The 19,788-nt window shown below is 43.1% G+C and overlaps 1 protein-coding gene across 1 annotated transcript in view; it reads right to left on the reverse strand.

Moving 5' to 3' along the window:
• Positions 1 to 1,154: 1,154 nt before the first annotated feature.
• NECAB1 (N-terminal EF-hand calcium binding protein 1) overlaps positions 1,155 to 19,788 on the reverse strand; it is a 43,226-nt gene continuing 24,592 nt past the window's right edge. The window contains exons 8-13 of the mRNA XM_061565660.1: positions 18,530 to 18,609; positions 16,896 to 16,946; positions 15,655 to 15,767; positions 12,099 to 12,176; positions 5,536 to 5,627; positions 1,155 to 3,046 (exon numbers count right to left, since the gene is read on the reverse strand). Of these exons, the coding sequence (XP_061421644.1) occupies positions 3,018 to 3,046; positions 5,536 to 5,627; positions 12,099 to 12,176; positions 15,655 to 15,767; positions 16,896 to 16,946; positions 18,530 to 18,609 (443 nt within the window). The 3' untranslated portion in view covers positions 1,155 to 3,017. The remainder of the gene's footprint in view (positions 3,047 to 5,535; positions 5,628 to 12,098; positions 12,177 to 15,654; positions 15,768 to 16,895; positions 16,947 to 18,529; positions 18,610 to 19,788) is intronic.

Consider the following 19,788-nt stretch of genomic DNA (forward strand, 5'->3'; position numbering starts at 1 on the left):
AAAACAACATGGTTACGTTGTCACTATGCTTCGTGGATACCATTGCAGATAAGCATGCGGCAAACGAGTGGACATTTTTTGCAAGATTACTCTGAGGCATGAAACAATGATTTGCACAAGTGCAATATAGATACTGTAATAGGTGTTGCACAATTATATACGAGTAAATATGAGTAGTGGCATCAATGTCTTTGACCATGAGGACATGTTAATTTTGAACTGCGATTCCGTCCGCTTTCCAGATATTTCATCACACCACAGGGCATGCAAATTTGTCCCTTGATGATGTACACAGTATTTTAAGTGTTGAGCATAAGCCCTAGAAACATTTAGAAATGTAGACTCAACCTGTGATTTTAAATAAATGTCCAGGCTGTAATTTGTGTTTATGAGTGTAAAATAAATAAAAATGTATACATGTGTTTATTTTTTATTTTTAAGGTTACAGCATAAGCAGACGGATATATTTGTGCAAATGTTCAACTTAATAACCTTTATATGAAAAGAAAAACCTCACGCCCTCGATAACAATGTACTGCGGAAGATGGTCCGTCCCATGCTGCATTGCCCATAAGCATTGTTTCACCATACTTCCATACTCTTTGGGTTTTTCGGTAAAGCCACAAGAGTCCGTCATCAGGCGACACAAGCGGCCGAAACGTCGTGATCTATTATTTTTTTACCTACGTGGCTTTACCGAAAGACCCAAAGAGTATGGATTCCTGCAGTCACGAAAGCTTCAAATGAATATTTCACCATACTTCACCACACTGGTTGATGGAGGACGGTTTCAGATATCACCCACCGCTGATATTAGCCGTCGCCGGGAATTGAGCCCGGGTCACCGGGTTTATAGCGAAGTGATAACCACTGCGCTCATGCTCCCCGCTGTCTTACCCGAACGTAATGAAAATTTATAACATTCACCCAGTCAGTCAACGATCATGTACGGTATATGTACAATATCGGATATAAAATGTGGGTACAATGTCTCTATGTTAATTTTATATATTTTCTAACTACCGTATGTCAACTTGGAGAATGGCATAATCATTCGACAACTGGTGTTTAACAAGTAAATGGAACCACCATAACTCTGCAAGATGTACATTTCCCATAGCTGTTGTGCAAAAAAAAGAGACAAGTCACCAGAATAATGTTTCAACAAATGAGCAGACGCATTTAATAAGTGGAGAAAAGAAAAAGCTCATATGCGGGAGCAGGGACAACATCTGACCCCCAAGAATGAAGTGTTGTCCTCTGGACTGCCGACTACTACTACTACCCTCCCCCCTGAGTGCCACATTAATGCAACTTAAATGACATGTGTACAGTGCATGCTCATAAAAAGCAGCTCAAGTGCATGGAGTGGACTCATCGTCAGCCGTTGAACCACCCAATTCTTATCTGAACACCGCTGCTGGTGTCTGGTACGGCTTCCCCCGTGTTGTAAGTTAGTTTACGACGTTCAGATTCCAACATGCGTCAAAGCAAGCAAATGTGGCCATCGCCCACGGTAGATAATGAAAAAAAATCAATTATAGGTAAGAAAATATCTCACCAAGACGATGTTTCTCCCACTGCGACAATTTCTTCTCCAATATGAAATATTTTTTGCGAGTTCTTTCCTTACCTATAATAATCTAAAATGAATATTTATAATAACACTGCAGTATGATAAAGCCGTACTTCTTCCAGCACAGTGGGTGACAATTCTTTTGGTTAAGTGAATGCTACACCTAAGGCTTTACGTCAGATTTTGGAACCGAAAATGAAGTTAAGCCAAAATATGCGTGTTACATTCCACGACAATATTTCCAAATGTCAGATTTCATATATTTGCTGTGATAGGAGCATTGGGGGGCAAAACTGTGGCCGAGCTGAGATGTGGTGGCGTGGCTGTGTTTCTTCTCACACCTTTGGGATGGGTGCAGATGCACAACTCCTTTATACTGCCATCAATAGGGAGATTGTGTCACTCGGGCCAGCTGTTGCAACTCACATGACCCGAAACTCGCTTAGCCCCAGTCAATTCTGCCTTTGGTGCATCATTTACCTGCATACCATGTTTTATGTAACCAGGGGATATCACTTGATGTGTAACTTTAGCAAGTCGTAAATAATGAATCCAAATAGGTATCCGATGTCAATGTGTTTTCGCGTTGTACCGCGGGTCGTTAAGCTCGTCTGATGTGTTTCTCCGTGTGCTGGGAATTTCTTTGTTGTACCTGAAGTCCTCAGACACCGTGACGAACAAGACGCGGTACGAGCAGCGAACACATCACCGGAGCCATCAGCTCAACCGCAGAAAACCCGCACAGTAGTATTTGTGTATGTTTGTCCGTTCTCTCAACGCATACGGTCTGGTTTGCAACACGACATGATTTAAATAATCAAATACTCCTATTTAAATCACAATTCATAATTTGAATTTATAGCGGAGACACATTATGAAAAATGTATTGTGTCGTGATGTAAAACTATAATTTAAAAGCATCTTTACATGTCAATTAACGGTGGTATACTGACCATATAGAACATTCTATTGATACTTTGTAGAATTTACGAAAACATTTTAAGTACAATACTGTAAACGTTTATATCGTGATACTCCATGGAATGAATATACTTCAATATTATATGAATTTATCAAGATACGGAATGCAAATACGCACCGACAGACATCATGTACCAAAATCAGCATACATTATCCAGGTCAGTTGTGTCCACTGCGTTTTTAACCAAACACAGTGCTACAAATCGGTTTGCTTTACAACACACAGCAACACAGTACGTACTTGTGCATTTAAATACCACTCCTATAAAACGAACCTTGTCACATTGATCTCTGGTCTTTCCTTGAATGTCAATGTTCAAAGGAAACGTGGTTTGTGCGCGCGCGTGTGCACAAGTTGCGTGTAAGTGCCATGGACCGTTGCAAACACCAAGCGTGGACACAGCATCTGCGCTCACAAATACAACGTTAAATACCCAGAAACACGCAAGTGTGTGGATGTTCAGTTGCTGTTCAGAGTCCACCAGGAAGCTGCAAACAAAAAAGTGACATTGCATTAAATTCACATCATTTAACAGCAATGAAATGGAGGTGCTTTGGTACAACTACCAGAGGTGGGACAAAGTCATTGTTATGCAAGTCCAAGTCGAGTCTGAAGTCATCAAATTCATGACTCGAGTCTGACTCGAGTCCAAGTCACATGACTCGAGTCCACACCTCAGAGGTGGGACAAAGTCATTGTTATGCAAGTCCAAGTCGAGTCTGAAGTCATCAAATTCATGACTCGAGTCTGACTCGAGTCCAAGTCACATGACTCGAGTCCACACCTCAGAGGTGGAACAAAGTCATTGTTATGCAAGTCCAAGTCGAGTCTGAAGTCATCAAATTCATGACTCGAGTCTGACTCGAGTCCAAGTCACATGACTCGAGTCCACACCTCTGACAACTACCATTAGCTGTCAATACAGCATAACTATACAAGTGACGTCGATATAAATGATGAGGGATTCCTGACAGCTACTCGCAAGCACCTTGAAGCACCTATGAAGGCCAACATGGCCACAAGGGGTTGGTTTGGCTAGAACCAAGCCTGGCTGACTTTGTCTCCCCAGTGTCCGATGTTAAACACCGCACCAGGTAGTCGTTTAAGGTTGAGTCGACCTGCGGGAGGCCCATGACCGGTTCATATAATCGTCGCTGGTGTTGGCCATGAGCGGGAATTGAACTCGGGTGACCAGGTTCGTAGCGCAGCATGCTAACCACTCCCCCACCGCTCCTCACACATAGACAGACAGTACACAAGTGTGCTTATATCCACATTCTACTGAAATGTATTGAATTACAAGGGGGCCGAATCATTACATCACTATAACGGATGTCAACTTCATTATGCCGCCCTTGAAAGATGGGTTGTAATGTCCCACTCTCGACGCCGTGTTACCCCCATGTATAAAGCATTGCAGTTAATGACACCCTGGCCCACACCTTTGTCCGCGTACACTCTCTCCTCTTGAAATATATGCCTCGTTGGAATAAAGCGGTGCTTCAGGGATTTTATACAGACGGTGAAATAGATAGACAGCGTTAAGACGAGCGGCACACGACGAACAGCAACAACATTTGTCCTCGCCACAGGTTTCACTTTGCAGCTGCTCCAAACAGCAGGTTCATGGTCACCGCGCGCAGCGATTCGCGAAGAAGCAGACTGTGAGATGTGAAATGCTGATCATCCCAATCGACACATTAACCCAGTCAAGGTGGTCTTGATACTTGTTTTTTTTACCCTTTTATCTGGCAACAAAACTGAGACCTTTTTTACGAGGAGTCATGTTTGCGTAGACCACAATACCTGCAGTCATAATGCAAACAAAAAAACATAACTCTGATAATGTATGCACTGTCCTTGAAGTTGATTGGTCCACACCCGAGACAGCTTTCCTTCGAGCCTAGTCTCACATGATGTTGGACCAGATGACGCCAAAAGGCGCACTACGTCATCTGGTCCAACCCATGTGAGACTAGGCTCTAAGGAAAGCTGTCTCGGGTGTGGACCAATCAACTTCAAGGACAGTGCATACATTATCAGAGTTATGTTTTTTTGTTTGCATTATGACTACAGGTATTGTGGTCTATACAAACATGACTCCTCGTAAAAAAGGTGTCAGTTTTGTTGCCAGATAAAAAGGTAAAAAAACAATTATCATATTTTTTACTGGCAAATGAGGTACCAATGGTGTAAAGGTGGTCTTTTCAGATAAATCAGACAACATTGATATTTAAAGATGTTATTTTTAAGAGTTTGGGGTGTTTTTTGGGGGAATTGGCTGCCTTTTTTACACATTGGTCTGAAGTTGCTCTGTGCAAAAACACCTTTGGATATCACATCTTTAGTCCGAATTCCGACTGTGCTATCACGACTGTTTCCAAGGTCCGCCTCGGTAAAAAAAAGTGTGCAGCTCCCGTATGAAAGCTTGCCCACGTGGTCCAGCATAAGCTGGCTGCATGGCCCACGTGGTGCGAGCTTGGCCAGGTAAATCCACGATGAGAGATTCGGGCTTGTCTGCTCGCAAACCAGGACTGCTTGCTTTTCAGCTGGTGCTAACTTGGCCTTATAAAGCCGCGATAATATATTCGGGCTTTTTTCGATTTAAAGCGTTCGTGACTGCAGGGATTCATCTTCTTGGTTCTTTCGGTAAAGCCACGTAGAAGGGACATAATAAAATAATAAAAATAAAACATAATTAAATAATTCTCACGACGTTTCAGCCACAACGCAAGCAGCCGTCCTCAGGTGAAAACCAGGTCTGTCGGGGAGGCTGCTTGCGTTGTGGCCGAAACGTCGTGAGAATAATTTTATTATGTTTAATTTTTATTATTTAATTATTTCCCTTCTACGTGACTTTACCAAGAAGATATTCGGGCTTGTCTGCTCTCAAACCAGGACTGCTTGCTTCCCAAGGGCAGTGAGAATGTGTCATTGGTGTGATCGGAATGCAGAGGGAACATTAACTTATTTTTACCTGGAACCAGCATCGTTGCTATGGCCTCTGGGGACTCCAGTTGGTCAACCATGCTTCTCTGGAAGCTCCGGCTGTGGCCCGTCTGTTGGTGGCTGTGAACAAGTTGTTTATTCGTCACCGTTATGAAAGCCTTACAAGTCCGGGTTTAGACTAGCTTGTTACATCGGAGGACCATGAGCGATGGTGATGGCTTGGGGAGGTCTTCTTTCAGCAGTGGATTGATAATGGCTTATGGTGATGATGACGACGACGATGAGCTTACAATGCCCATTACAATTCAAGTACAGTCATCAAGCACCTTAAGTACGACATACCTGTCAACCCATATGGTTTACCTATATTCTTGTAAAGGGACATTGAGTTTTCAGGTACATTACTGCGTACAGCCGTTTCAATAGGGCAATACATGCGTTTTGTCTATTTGTTTGTGTTTCTCCCTTGTGATGGGACTTTGTAGGATGAACCTTGAGATTTATAAGGGCACGGGGTAACCAATACGATCTCAATTGGTCTGTAATAAGGTAGGCACTGCAATACCCATTATCTGAAAATGCAATGGGTATTGTGAATAATCCGAGTGTCCAGGCAGTGAAACTGGACCAGAGCCCAGGTGCCGAGCTACGTAGAGGGGGGAGAACATTGAAAAGGGGGCTCTATTTCATTCCTTGCACGAGGGCCCATGCCAACCATGCTCAATCACAAAGCTCCTTTGTTTAGCCTGTTGCATACTCTTGGATGTAAGTACAGTGTTGTGAGTAATCTCTTATTATTAAGGCGGCAGTGCCACACGAGTTTGTGGTGGGGCCAGTATTATTATGTAGTTCCATTTTGGCTCTGTATCCAAGTGCTGACCATACTGTGCTGGGTATTAATTGCAAGACGAATTGACCTTGTGGGGGAGAGGTGGGCACTGGCTAACATTCACTTTCAAATTGTTTTTACTGGTGTTGTGCACAGTGAAAAAGCGAACCAGGGTTAATCCGGCTGGTGGGATTTAAAACTAAACCAAGCATTCCACTGATTATTGTAATGGCATAGATAATGGTCTGATAATAATAATAAATGAAGTAAAGGTGCAGCCTTGCAATTGCCTCCTCAATACGCTGCTGGTGGAAGGGACCACACTAGACGAAGCTCGGAGGGTATTTGGCTAACTCCTCCACACGAATGATAAAAATAATAATAATGATGATGATGAGCGAATAATGGCCAAATAATTGTATGAAGCATGGAGATGCACATGGATCAGAGAACATACACAAGGTTGACTATTGAGGAAAGTCAAGTTGGTTTGGGCAGGGCAAGTTGCTAGCAAGGTTGATGGCACTGTGGTTTCAGACTAATGACAGTGCGGCAGTTAAAGGAGATAACTTGCCTGAGAGCGAACACCCACTGTGAAGATGGAGCGATAGAACCAGCTAATGTACAAGTACTCGAGGCGTTGTTGTATATCGCGAGACCAAAATAGATGGCGAGACTTGGAGGGAGGTCTTTTTCCAGCAGTGGATTTATCATGGCTCATGATGATGATGAGATAAATATTTAAGCAATTTGTAGAATTGTACCCGCATTGGTATTATGCACAGAATATGCGCAGTGTGTATGTGCAGAAGTGGTGATGTGCTCTTGGTTTGCGAAGCATTCTGGGATCCCTGTTGTCTTTCTGTTGAAGGCAGATATTAGCATACATTTGACAGCGTTCCTGAAGGGAGAACCCAAAATTTACGCAATCACTATATATGGCAGGCCTGTGAAATGCTGATGACATAGACTCTATTTAGTCTGAATAAATACCCATGCTGTAGACAAACGGCTCTCGCAGCCTAACCAAGCAGATTGCTGATGCTTAATCAAAATCTACAGCTGAGTTTAATTGGTCCCAAAGAGACAGTTTTTTTCCAGAGGCATATTATATGGCTCAATAAACTAGAACGCAATGGAGTGGATAAAAACTCCGAAATGGCTTCTTGTGAAATTCAATGCACGCGTTTGCCCAATGCACAGCGATTTTGTAAAACACTGATAGTACTACATACCTACAGGCGCAGAAAGCTGATACGAACACAAAATGTAGAATGTTTAAATTCGTATGTGTTTCCAGGGAAAATATGGTGATGCAGGCGGCCCCCAGAACTAAGAGATGTTAACTAACTTGGCTGGTATACAGTTCATGGGTTCGATCCCGACCATGACGCCTGTATATTTGGAGTTTGCATGTTCTGCCCGTAGTCGCGTGGATTTTTCTCCGAGTCATCCGGTTTTCCCCTCCACATTTACAATCAACATGCGTTTAGAGTATTTGCCTGCTATAAATGTCCACGTTAATAAGCGACTTCGTTGAGTAATCTTTTGTGGCCCGGGTCGCTTCTGAAAAAGAGCGATACAACTCAGTGGCCCTTACCTGGTAGAATAAACAAAAATAGTTTATATAAATAGAAATGATTTGCCTAGAAGTCCCAGCTGTACAGATGACCCTAAAACACATCTGATAACTAGCTACAAAGTTCGTTCCTGTACTCCCCTTCCGGTCCATTCTTGCGTACGGATGGCAATACGTCCACTGACTAAATGGCAATGTCAAGGTCTCCTAGCCGCGAGAGGGATTCAGAAGAGAGTTTGTGTCGTTTTGTTATTCCTCCATTGAGGGAGCGCAGACTACATGAGTTCACTACATGGCAGAGGTCGCAAACGGGTTTTGATTCCTTACCCGTACCCGGCCGCACCAGGGTCGCAAACGGGTACCCGTACCCGTACCCTACCCGAACCCGGCTACCCGTAACCGGCCGGGTATCGGGTAGGGTACGGGTACCCGATTGCGACCTCTGGAATGAAGCCATGTTGCAGGCGCGGGTGGGTTGATTCTAGGAACTTGAATTGTGAAAACAGACAAGACGTTGGGAAATGAGTGACAAACGGCTACTCACCAGTGACTCACGGCCTACCCGTACCCGTACCCGGCCACACCAGGGTCGCAAACGGGTACCCGTACCCGTACCCGGCCAGGTACGGGTAGCTGGGTATTGGGTAGGGTACGGGTATCGGGTACCCGATTGCGACCTCTGCTACATGGACCGTCGTTTGGGTTGCATGGACACTGTCGCACTATGGCTTGTCCTTAATTTCCCTTTCATGAAGGAGAAGTGCCCATTGGCCTGTTGATGTTCTGATGCGGTTGATGGTTATGCCAGTGTCTTCGAGGAATGTCAAAGCCAGAAGGTGCGATCATTGGATCTCGAATGAGATCCTTATACTGATAGGAACCTCCTGGTTACACCAGCCCACAGGGGATTATTGTGTCCGTCCATCGTGCAGGGAGGGGGAGGGTGGGGAGGGTGGGGTGGGGCTGGGTGGGAAGCGGCTGGTCACCCCGTGGTGCCCTTATAAAACTCAACGTTTAACCTACTCACGCCGGCTTGTGCCTGCCCTCACAATCGGGCATATTTGCGGAATACACCACGCCGCCGTTGACCCTGGCCATTGACCGAGCAACCCAACGTTCCTACCAGCTCCCTCCGCAGGAATGTGTTTTCAGACGTCCGCGTTGTTCCACTCTGTTCATCGGCGTTCTTCCGGATCTGGGCGAGCTTCTAGGATACGTACTTCTATTGAAATTCACAGACGTGCTCGGAGTGTGTTACTAGGGTGTGCCTCCCTTAAGCTACCCTGCGGTGCGCTGCAGCGTGCAATAAGCCATCGTGCACCCTTGGCATCATTTCACAAATTCCGCCTCTCCGTTGGCAGAGTAACGGTGGTTATGATAATTGGCCGTAGTATTTAATATAATTTCTCAGGAGCACTCATAAAACCGCAGAACTACTTTCAGATTTTGCCTAAATGGTGTGTGCATGTTTTGTGATTGGGAAAATAAATATACATCCTTTTGTAAATACTGTGGAACTAAAAAGTACTGTAAAACTCGTAGCAACTACTTAACATTATACATTAATGTCAAGTCTAATTTAACAGTATAATAGACTGTAGTATTCAGTGACTGTACACTAATATTGCGTGTTGTTATTTGGGTTTCTTAAAAATATATCAAAATTATGGCATGAGTCCATGTAGTGGTTGTATCTGAATAGTGTATATTTAATTTTTTAACAACAATTGACATCTCGAGCAAGATGGCCAAAAGATGGCAATACTGTACAGGAATAGATTCTTGAATGCATCCGTGCAGTGCTTTTGGTATTATAGCCATACGTTTTCCCCGGGTACTCCAGTTTCCTCTCACATGCAAACTACTCATTGAAGGAACCAGCTCAGAGTTTGCTGATCTTCAAATAACAATCCTGAAATGATGCACTCCCAGAAGGCTGTGCGGCTGATTGGTTGTGGAAGAAATATTCTTAGGTTTTTTCGGTAAAGTCACGTGACTTTACCGAAAAAACCTAAGAATATGAATACTTGCAGTCACGAAAGCTTCAAATCTAGAATGTGGAAGAAATACTTTTTGTACGTGGAGATTCAGATACAGGATATGATGGAGACTTATTGTGTGCTCATCAACTTTGTTATTTATATTCTCGACCAGTTATTAGTGAGAGTTATGTATTATGCAATGTTGCGTCTAACTGGGAACATTGTATCTTAAACAGTGGGTCCTTGCCTTTAAGATAGGCAGTTCACCAGCATTGATCCAACGAAGCCTGATGCTGCAGATGAGACACTGTATGTCAAAATCGATCCAGAATTTTCTTGTCTTGAAACAATTCCAGAAGGCCATGTGTGATGGATGGGCTGTGTGCCATTTTATTTATTAGTTTTTTTACGTGGAGTGATGAATGCTGCATGTGAATGAGACATTGTTTGCTCATTTTAATTACCTTCACCACATTGACGTTTATGATTATTTTGAGTTATGATTATTGACATTAACATCCCAATGTAGGACTTTCCTAGAAAAGATTGTCGAGACTCAGCGAGGCATTCTTTGGTAAATAATAGTTTTTTTTCATTATGTAAATAAAATAATCGCGCTTTCCCAAACCATGTTGGACATTGGCATTATTTTACCATACTTCACCATTCTGGTACATGAGAGGGGCAGGGGGGTATTCAGGACCGGTTCAGATAATTGTGCAGTGTGATAACCACTGTGCCACGCTACCCACCTTATTACGGTATTTGTAATCATTTGCATAACCCAAATAAGCATACCGACCGGGTTAATCACAGATCTATTAATTAAAATACAAACATTTTTTTTCGATTTAAAGCTTTCGTGACTGCAGGGATTCATCTTCTTGGTTCTTTCGGTAAAATCACGTAGAAGGGGCATTTCCCATATCCCCTCCCTTTGATGCTGCTAATCCTGCATAATGCACGGGCATAAGTAGTACTAATCACATACCTGCATTTCCCATAAATATGCTAAATTCCTCTTGATATGCAAATTCTTTTGTCAAGACGCCCTTTTCCCCCCTTCCAACCCAGCTTAAATATACGCTCCAAGCATGGTGCTGTTTCATTCAGACGCTGTCGCCTCGACAGACCTGGTCTTCACCTGAGGACGGCTGCTTGCGTTGTGGCCGAAACGTCGTGAGAATTATTTTATTATGTTTTATTTTTATTATTTTGTTACTTCCCTTCTACGTGACTTTACCGAAAGAACCAAGAAGAAAAATACAAACACTTTCAAAACATATATCAATGCACTTTAACGCATTGTGGCTGCATTACAAAGCAATAGGTCATTCTCATTAAGCGCTCTACATTGCGTGATGTTTGCCATGAGGATGTATTTGTTGATAGTGGACTTGCGGCTTAAAATCCAAACTAAGCAAATCGCTTCAGTGTCCCATCACTGTAACGCTCTGCATGGTCTTGGATCCAATGTACCTGCGGGCCCGACCGATCTGTCACACGACTGCGGTTTACACGCCACGCTCTTCTGAGCAGGACCTACTTACTCTCCCGACCTCGGCTCTTGCGCTCGACGCTGGAGGATCGGGGCGTTCTCATGCATTGCCCCAAGGATCTGGAATGCCTCGCTGGCGGTGATGCGGCACGCTACGAGCCTCGCTGTGTGGTTTTTGAAGGGAGTGCAAGACTTGATATTTTCTCACGGCGTTTACTTCAACGTTATTTCATTTTTCTGTGTATTTTATTTTAGCGTTGCAATGTTTTTATACCCCCTTGAGTGGAGGTTGATATTACATTTTAAATAAATACGGCTTAGGGTTCACTAACAAGCAAGTGGACGGAAATACCAAGGCTATAAATCAGTGCATTAGTCACATTTCATGCTCATGTGTACAATATAATTTGAATTCATGGAATGGGCAGCCTCCCACCGGACGGAGGTTGACTGGAGGCCACAGAAAGCCTTGGCTGCTGGAGCACAGAGCGAGTGAAGTGGAGTATAATGAGATGAGAGGGAAGGGAGGCAGCGATGAGTCTATCGGGGATATTGAAAAGGCTGAGAGCAACCTTGTAGTTGATTTGGGACTGGATAGTCAGCAGATGGATCCGAGTATCAGGGTGGTGCAAGAGGGAGACCCGGGAGTAGAATCATTCAAGCATCGCTTCCAATTTGTTCAGAACACGTCTCGTTCACTTACCTTTTCCAAAGGGAGCTGTTCTCCCAGAATTGATAAATCACAAACTTTGCTTCGACAGCAAGTTTCTGGACAGCAATGCTGCAAAATAAAGAAATAACAAAAATACATTCAATGTACTTCACCACATTACAAATTTGCTCGACGAGCTGGCTAAGCGATGCACACGTAGCGATTATAATGCAGTGTCGCGAAATTTTTCATATGAAATGTAATAACCTTGGGCACAGGGACTAAAAAAAGAAGAAAATATACTCGCCCATGTTCAGTGTAATGAGCCCTCTTTCTAGCAGAAAACCAGAGAGGCCAGAGAAATTGAGTGATTTTCAGTTGGAGACTCCACTATACATTTTATTTCAAGAATTTCTACAACCACAAGTACGCTTGATAAATTGACTCAATGCAATTATATTGTACGTACATTCTTGACTTTTCAAATCTCTGTCTGCTACTAAATATAAACTGCTGTCGTGGGTAAGCTTCACATGATAGCAGTTAACGGCTGTTCGTCAAAACCAAGACTGAAAATGAAATCCCTATCGGTGCCCCACTATGTAACGATTATTCTTTCATTCTATCTAACCTCTATCTCTCTGCTGTGATGGGCCATTACCCAAAACGTTTGCTCCTCTTTTAGCGCAGTGTTATTGACGAATCTGTTGAGTGTTATTTGTGCATTTGCACCTGCCCCACTGCCATCCAGTATCACACATGTGTTGGTTTATTGATATTGCAGTCAGCAAAGTAAAACTATGTGGATAAAGCAGTAGTGGGGAACGTCCGGCCCGGGGGCCATATAAGGCCTGCGGAATCATCTTCTTGGTTCTTTCGGTAAAGTCACGTAGAAGGGAAGTAATAAAATAATAAAAATAAAACATAATAAAATTAAAATTATTATAATAAAAATAAAACATAATAAAATTAAAATTATTATGTTTTATTTTTATTATTTTATTACTTCCCTTCTACGTGACTTTACCGAAAGAACCAAGAAGATGAATCCCTGCAGTCACGAAAGCTTTAAATCAAAATTTAGCCTGCGGAATCATTTGGTCTGGCCCTGCCAAGGCAACCGCAGGCGGGACTCGAATTTCAATAAATCTAGGAGCAAACCTGGAAAAGCAGTTGCGAGTAGCAACATCATCAATGCCAGCTAACATCACACGCCTCGCCAAAGAGAAGCAGTTCCAGCCATCACGTTAGGGGTGAGTTAATTCAATGTTTGACCAAATTTCACAGGCTAATTTTTAAGTTGATAATTTTGTATGGCCCGCGAATGATGTTATAAATATTCAAATGGCCCTTGGCAGAAGAAAGGTTCCCCACCCCTGAGACAGAGTAACATCGAAATGCGAATCAAATTATGTACCCATTTCTAGATGACCGTTCGTTCGTTTCTCAACCCACTTGTCCTGGTGAGAGTCACAGCGCTCTAGATGACTGTTTACCCACAATATCCAACATTTTCAATGCAAAGTTTTATGAGTCAGCCAATGTATCAGTTCTACATGCAATTTGCATGGCTGTTGCCGATGTGCTGTAATGTACGGTCAGTAAACATTACGAGACACGATGCGTATGGATTGGGTACTTAATTTTGCCAGACACTCTACTGGATGCTATGTCTAAGGGCACCGCGGTGGTGAGATGTTAACTACATCGTCTGGCATACAGGAGATGGTTACATCATTAGACCTCCTTTGCCAGTACCAAAATATAGATGCTTACCCCGAGCCCTCATTACTTTGATGGTGCATTGTCTTTGAGCTTTACGCTTTTTGGCGTCATCTGGTCGAGCACCAATTGAGACGAGGCTCAAAAGAAAGCTATCTCTGGTGTGGACCAATCAGTTTCAAGGACAATGCATATATTATCAGTGTGTTTTTGGTTTGCATTTTGACTGCAAGTATTGTGGTCAATGCAGACATGAATCCTTGTAAAAAGGTTTCAGTTTTGTTGCCAGAAAAAAGGGGGAAAACCCTATCAGTAGGAGATGGTGAGTTCGAACCAGACTCTGACTCTGTGTATTTGGAGTTTGCATGTTTCACTCTGGGTGCTCCGGTTTTTCCCTCCACATTTGGAAATAGGCGTTTATAGTATTTGGCTGCTATAAACTTCCACCTGATAAGCCACTTCGTTGAGCTAACACACGTGGCCAGGTCGCCTTTGAAAAAGAGCGATGTAGCTTAGTAGGCCTTACCTGGTAAAATAACAAAAATAGTTCAGTTCAGTTTAGGAGTGCATATTTTCAGCAGATATGATTCAGTACAAGCAACACTCTGAATTGGTTTTCATATAGTGTCTCATCAGCAGAGCCAAGCTTGCTTGAACCGATGCAGGTTAATCTCCAGATGTTATAGGGAAGGGCCCTCTCTTTAAGATATGGGTCCTAGGGGACGTATAACAAAACAACATTATTGTTTATGTGGAGGAACAGATATATGGGGGACACATAGTGTCTGATATTTATTTAGTAACTTATATTCTCCATAATGATGCTCACGCTAATGTTGTATAATTGTGTTGAAGCTAATGAACACGCATTACTCACAAAATAGGTTTGAAGCCAGAATCTTGGAGGTGACAGACTTATATCTCTCACATTGACATCGCCTATGGCTTTAAAAATCCTTAACGATGCGAAGGCATTGTGGGTTAAACACTCTCTAAAGTCTCCACTTTGAAGTTTTGCTGTCAGCTGCAGAGCATGAGTACACTCAACATGTGTGCAATCCTGACTTGATGTTTTTAAAGAGGCTACTTTGAACAAGAATACACTCCCAGGAATAATTTATTTCTCGAGACTTCAAAAAGAATATATATGCATGTATAAATGTTAAGCCTTGGTTATATATAGCAAGGAGCAAGGCGTGGATTTAGAGTTGAGCATCGCTTGTGCTGCAAATGTTGCGGACCCAATGTAATATAAAACAGAACACAGCATAGATATGGAGTCACTTTCTTCGGTGATGCCTGTGAGTGTTGTTTGTCAATTTGTGTCTGCATTTGCTTATATAACATTCAATGCCTCTGTGTCTGCATGTTTATTCTCGCAGGGCTGAGTTTCACTCCCTGGACATTCACTGCTATGTTTTTACAAACACAAGGGGGTGCTGCATATACACATGCCAGTGTTCTACACAAATGCACACTTGGCATTTAATTATTCATCCAGTCTCCGATTAAACTACATCCTTATGCTTTCATGCAAAAACACGTTAAGGATGACAAAACTAATAAAAGACAAAACGTATGAGATGGACAATACAAATTGACTCTTAAATCGAATCGTAATCTTAAATTATCACGATCAAACGAATTTCTGGGGGCGTAAAGCATAAAAAAAAATTGTGAACGTGTGTATATTTGCACAATGTGAACGCTTAACACGTACGCACATCATAAGTCACGGAAAACCAAAACTTACATCCGCATATGTGCGTTCGCGTGTGTCCTGTGTACGTGCCGGTGCGTGCACATGTGTGCGTGCGCGCGTGTGTGTGCGTGCGCGTGCGCGTGTGTGTGCATGCGTGCGTGCGTGCTTGAATGTGCTCCTCACTAGAGACATCCACCCTCGGCCATCGTGTGCTCAGCGTACAGCCTCAGAGCCTGGCGGAACGCTTCCAGATGCTCCTCCTGCACGGGCATCTGCCTCTGCACCAGCAGCACGTGCTGTCAAAAACAAATACAAAGATCCCCCGCATAGCCTTAAACAGACTTACTCTTAGTTCTTTCGGTGAAGTCACGTAGGTAAAAAAATGAAATTAAAATTAATAAAAAATAAAAAACAAAATTAATTTTAATTTAATTTTTTACCTACGTGACTTTACCGAAAGAACTAAGAGTATGAATCCTTGCAGTCACGAAAGCTTCAAATCTAGACTTAAACAGACTGTTGGGGCAAGTGCTGTTCGCGAGCACCTACGAAGGCCGGAACGGCACACACATTCGCATCTCCGATGAGCACGGTTGGCTACGTACACGTGAAAGAAGTTCAACATACATACATACATATGGCGAGAGTGAGAAGATCCACTGATAAGCGTGTACGCCGGATAGGATCAGGAGTGGCTGGGTAGGATCAGGGGGACTAATACCGTTTAAGAAGACTGAGCCACCTGCGATTAAAACGTTATACTGGAACAAAATTTGATCATTCAGTTCATATGGTGAATTCTACTTCTAAAAAACATATTTTCTAAATGTATTTCACTGCTTTGCGACAAACTTTGCAGGGTGATTAAAATGTGTTCGCATGGCATGAAAGCTCCAAAATTTAAGAATGAATACAGAGGCCCATTTTAATGGAATCCAGAAGTAGTTCTCTGACATCATCTTGAACGGCATTTTCTGGGACACAATGTAGTGCACTGCTCGCTGTGAGAGATCCAAATGAAAATGTCTTCATCTCCTGATATGATGCCAACAGCACGATAAGAATATAATTGGAAGCAAAACGAGTGGGGATGTTATAATTATACAAAAAAAAACAGTGCCTTGCACTTGTACAGACTTTTGGCTGAAACTCAACTCAAATTTTAAGCAAAACTATTTTTTCAAATGTTTACCAGGTAAGGCCCACTTAGATGCATAGCTCTTTTTCAGAAGCGACCTTGCCACAAATGATAGTTGAACGAAGTGGCTTATCGTGTGCAAATTTACAACAGCCAAAGACTCTAAACGCACATTGATTGTAAATATGGAAAGAGGAGCAGCATGGACGGCGTTATTGAGTGAACTGGTGATGGATCCACAAGCAGGGAAAATGAATGACTACAACACGAGACAAACCCAACTCACAGTGTCACTTCCTTCCACTTCTTCCTCCTCCAGAGGCTCCAGTTTCAGCTCCTGTTTTCCAGCAAAAGAATTCGTAATTAAACCACTTACATGCGTCAACTTGCACATCACACACTTGTACATTGAAGTAACTGAAACAGGCCTTATTAACAATGTGCCATTGCTGATCACAATTGGTCCAGGTGTACAGGAGATGTAGAAGCAAGTGTGAATTTTCTTCACGAATTTAGTGACGAAATAATTCATCAAAAGGGTTTATTTCATTTGAGTCAACCATGACCACGAGTCCATGAAAGCCATCCAGCGTGACGATGACTAAGACCACCCACCAAACACAAAAGCACGACCGACTGTGATGGTATGAAAACACATTCCTGTGGAGGGAGCTGGTAGGAACGTTGGGTTTCTCGGTCAATGGCCAGGGTCAACGGCGGCGTGGTGTATTCCGCAAATATACCCAACTGTGAGGGCGGGCACAAGCCGGCGTGAGTAGGTTAAACGTTGAGTTTAAAAGGGCACCACGGGGTGACCAGCCCCTCCCCACCCAGCCCCTCCCCACACTCCCCACCCAGCCCCTCCCCACCCTCCCCTCCCCACCCAGCCCCACCCTTCCCACCCAGCCCCTCCCCACCCTCCCCTCCCCACCCAGCCCCTCCCTCCCCACCCAGCCCCTGCTTGCACGACGGACACAATAATCCCCTGTGGGCTGGTGTAACCAGGAGGTTCCTACCAGTATTAACGATGCCGAATGAAGGCGTTGACGAAGACTAAGCTCATTTCTTAGCAAGACAGCGGAGCCCCGAGGAAAACAAAAAAACGATGATTGGCCAAATACATTTTTACCGAGTTCACAGCTTGGCTGCCATGATAATATTGGGAAGTGAGAGCGGAATTGCGCGACCCTCACACAGACATTTAATAACTGAGAATTGATTCAATGTTTCACTGCTTTAGTAGACTAAGATAATGAACACATTACTCCACAGATTATTATTTCACAGGTTGACATGGACTAGATTAAGACTCTGAATAAAATATTTAAAATGCGGATTACATCGACATAATGTATGGAGGTGTAGGGCCGGATTAAGGTTCTTGTAGGCCTTAGACACTTCTGTTTTGTAGGCCTTCAGTGATTCCACACTTGGTACTACTGCTGCCCCATGCTACTACTGCCGCTGTCACTCCGCTTGTTTCACACGGTACGAGTTCCAGCCGCTGGACAGATGTCATTACTGATACGTTCATAATTTGGTCTGTGCCCTAAATCGATGGGAGTGCGCTGTGTGCCGCAAATAAGCAGATTTAATTTGCAATCATTTTTTTCAAAATGCCTAAAATATTATGAGCGAAAAATTATTCAACAATTTTTTTGCTGTGATTATAATGATCACATCGCATGACGCAGCTTTAAAAGGATGCCGTTCATTTTAATCGATCAATAAGATATTTAGTAAAAACATTTTTATAATAAAAACAAAAAACATGGTCAAATGTTTTTTCATGGGCGCTCTAGTTTTCGTACGTCCTAAGCACAGTGCCTGCTGTGCCTATTGGATAATTCGGCCCTGTGGAAGTGTGGATCATGAGTGGCGTAGGCCGTGGAGGATGGCCCCAGCAGTGAGGGACCTCACCTTTGTCTCCAACTTATCCAGAAGCTTTTCCAGACGGCTGAGCTGGGCGTTCCAAGGGCTCTCGAAGTCAGGACTCAAGACTACAAGGAGATTCAGAGGCAGGAAAATGCAATGATTAAAAACACAATGACTCTTCTTAAATTTCGATTTAAAGCTTTCGTGACTGCAGGGATTCATCTTCTTGGTTCTTTCGGTAAAGTCACGTAGAAGGGAAGTAATAAAATAATAAAAACGTCGTGAGAATTGTTTCATTATGTTTTATTTTTATTATTTTATTACTTCCCTTCTACGTGACTTTACCGAAAGAACCAAGAAGATGACTCTTCTTAAGTTTAACACGTAGGCTTTCGCGACCAATGTTATTCATAATCAACGTTTTTGGGTTTAGATCGCGTTAAAACACACAAGAAAGACCACAACCAGGCCTGATACAGAAACGAAATGCCAGACAACGATTCTATGCGATGAGGAATCCGTGAAAAGCCATCTGATGGGATAGGAGAGGCTGTAAAGTGTAATGATGATCGGGCCCAGAGGTTATTGATGAAATTCTGGGCGCAAAGAGAGATCTGGGAACAGGGGTGGGTTTCGTGGGCATCTGCACCTCTCCACGTGTAGATAAAACTGAGAGAACTCCTAAATTGTGGATGTCTAAAAATCAAATATTAAAAATGTTCTCCTCTCAACAGGGTGCAAAGAGAGATCTGGGAACAGGGGTGGGTTTCGTGGGCATCTGCACCTCTCCACGTGTAGATAAAACTGAGAGAACTCCTAAATTGTGGATGTCTAAAAATCAAATATTAAAAATGTTCTCCTCTCAACAGGGTGCAAAGAGAGATCTGGGAACAGGGGTGGGTTTCGTGGGCATCTGCACCTCTCCACGTGTAGATAAAACTGAGAGAACTCCTAAATTGTGGATGTCTAAAAATCAAATATTAAAACTTTTCTTCTCTCAACAGGGTGCAAAGAGAGATCTGGGAACAGGGGTGGGTTTCGTGGGCATCTGCACCTCTCCACGTGTAGATAAAACTGAGAGAACTCCTAAATTGTGGATGTCTAAAAATCAAATATTAAAAATGTTCTCCTCTCAACAGGGTGCAAAGAGAGATCTGGGAACAGGGGTGGGTTTCGTGGGCATCTGCACCTCTCCACGTGTAGATAAAACTGAGAGAACTCCTAAATTGTGGATGTCTAAAAATCAAATATTAAAAATGTTCTCCTCTCAACAGGGTGCAAAGAGAGATCTGGGAACAGGGGTG

The sequence above is a fragment of the Lethenteron reissneri genome, chromosome 35 (assembly GCF_015708825.2).
Source record: "Lethenteron reissneri isolate LAM-NWPU_2019-01 chromosome 35, ASM1570882v1, whole genome shotgun sequence".
Lineage (NCBI taxonomy): Eukaryota > Metazoa > Chordata > Hyperoartia > Petromyzontiformes > Petromyzontidae > Lethenteron > Lethenteron reissneri.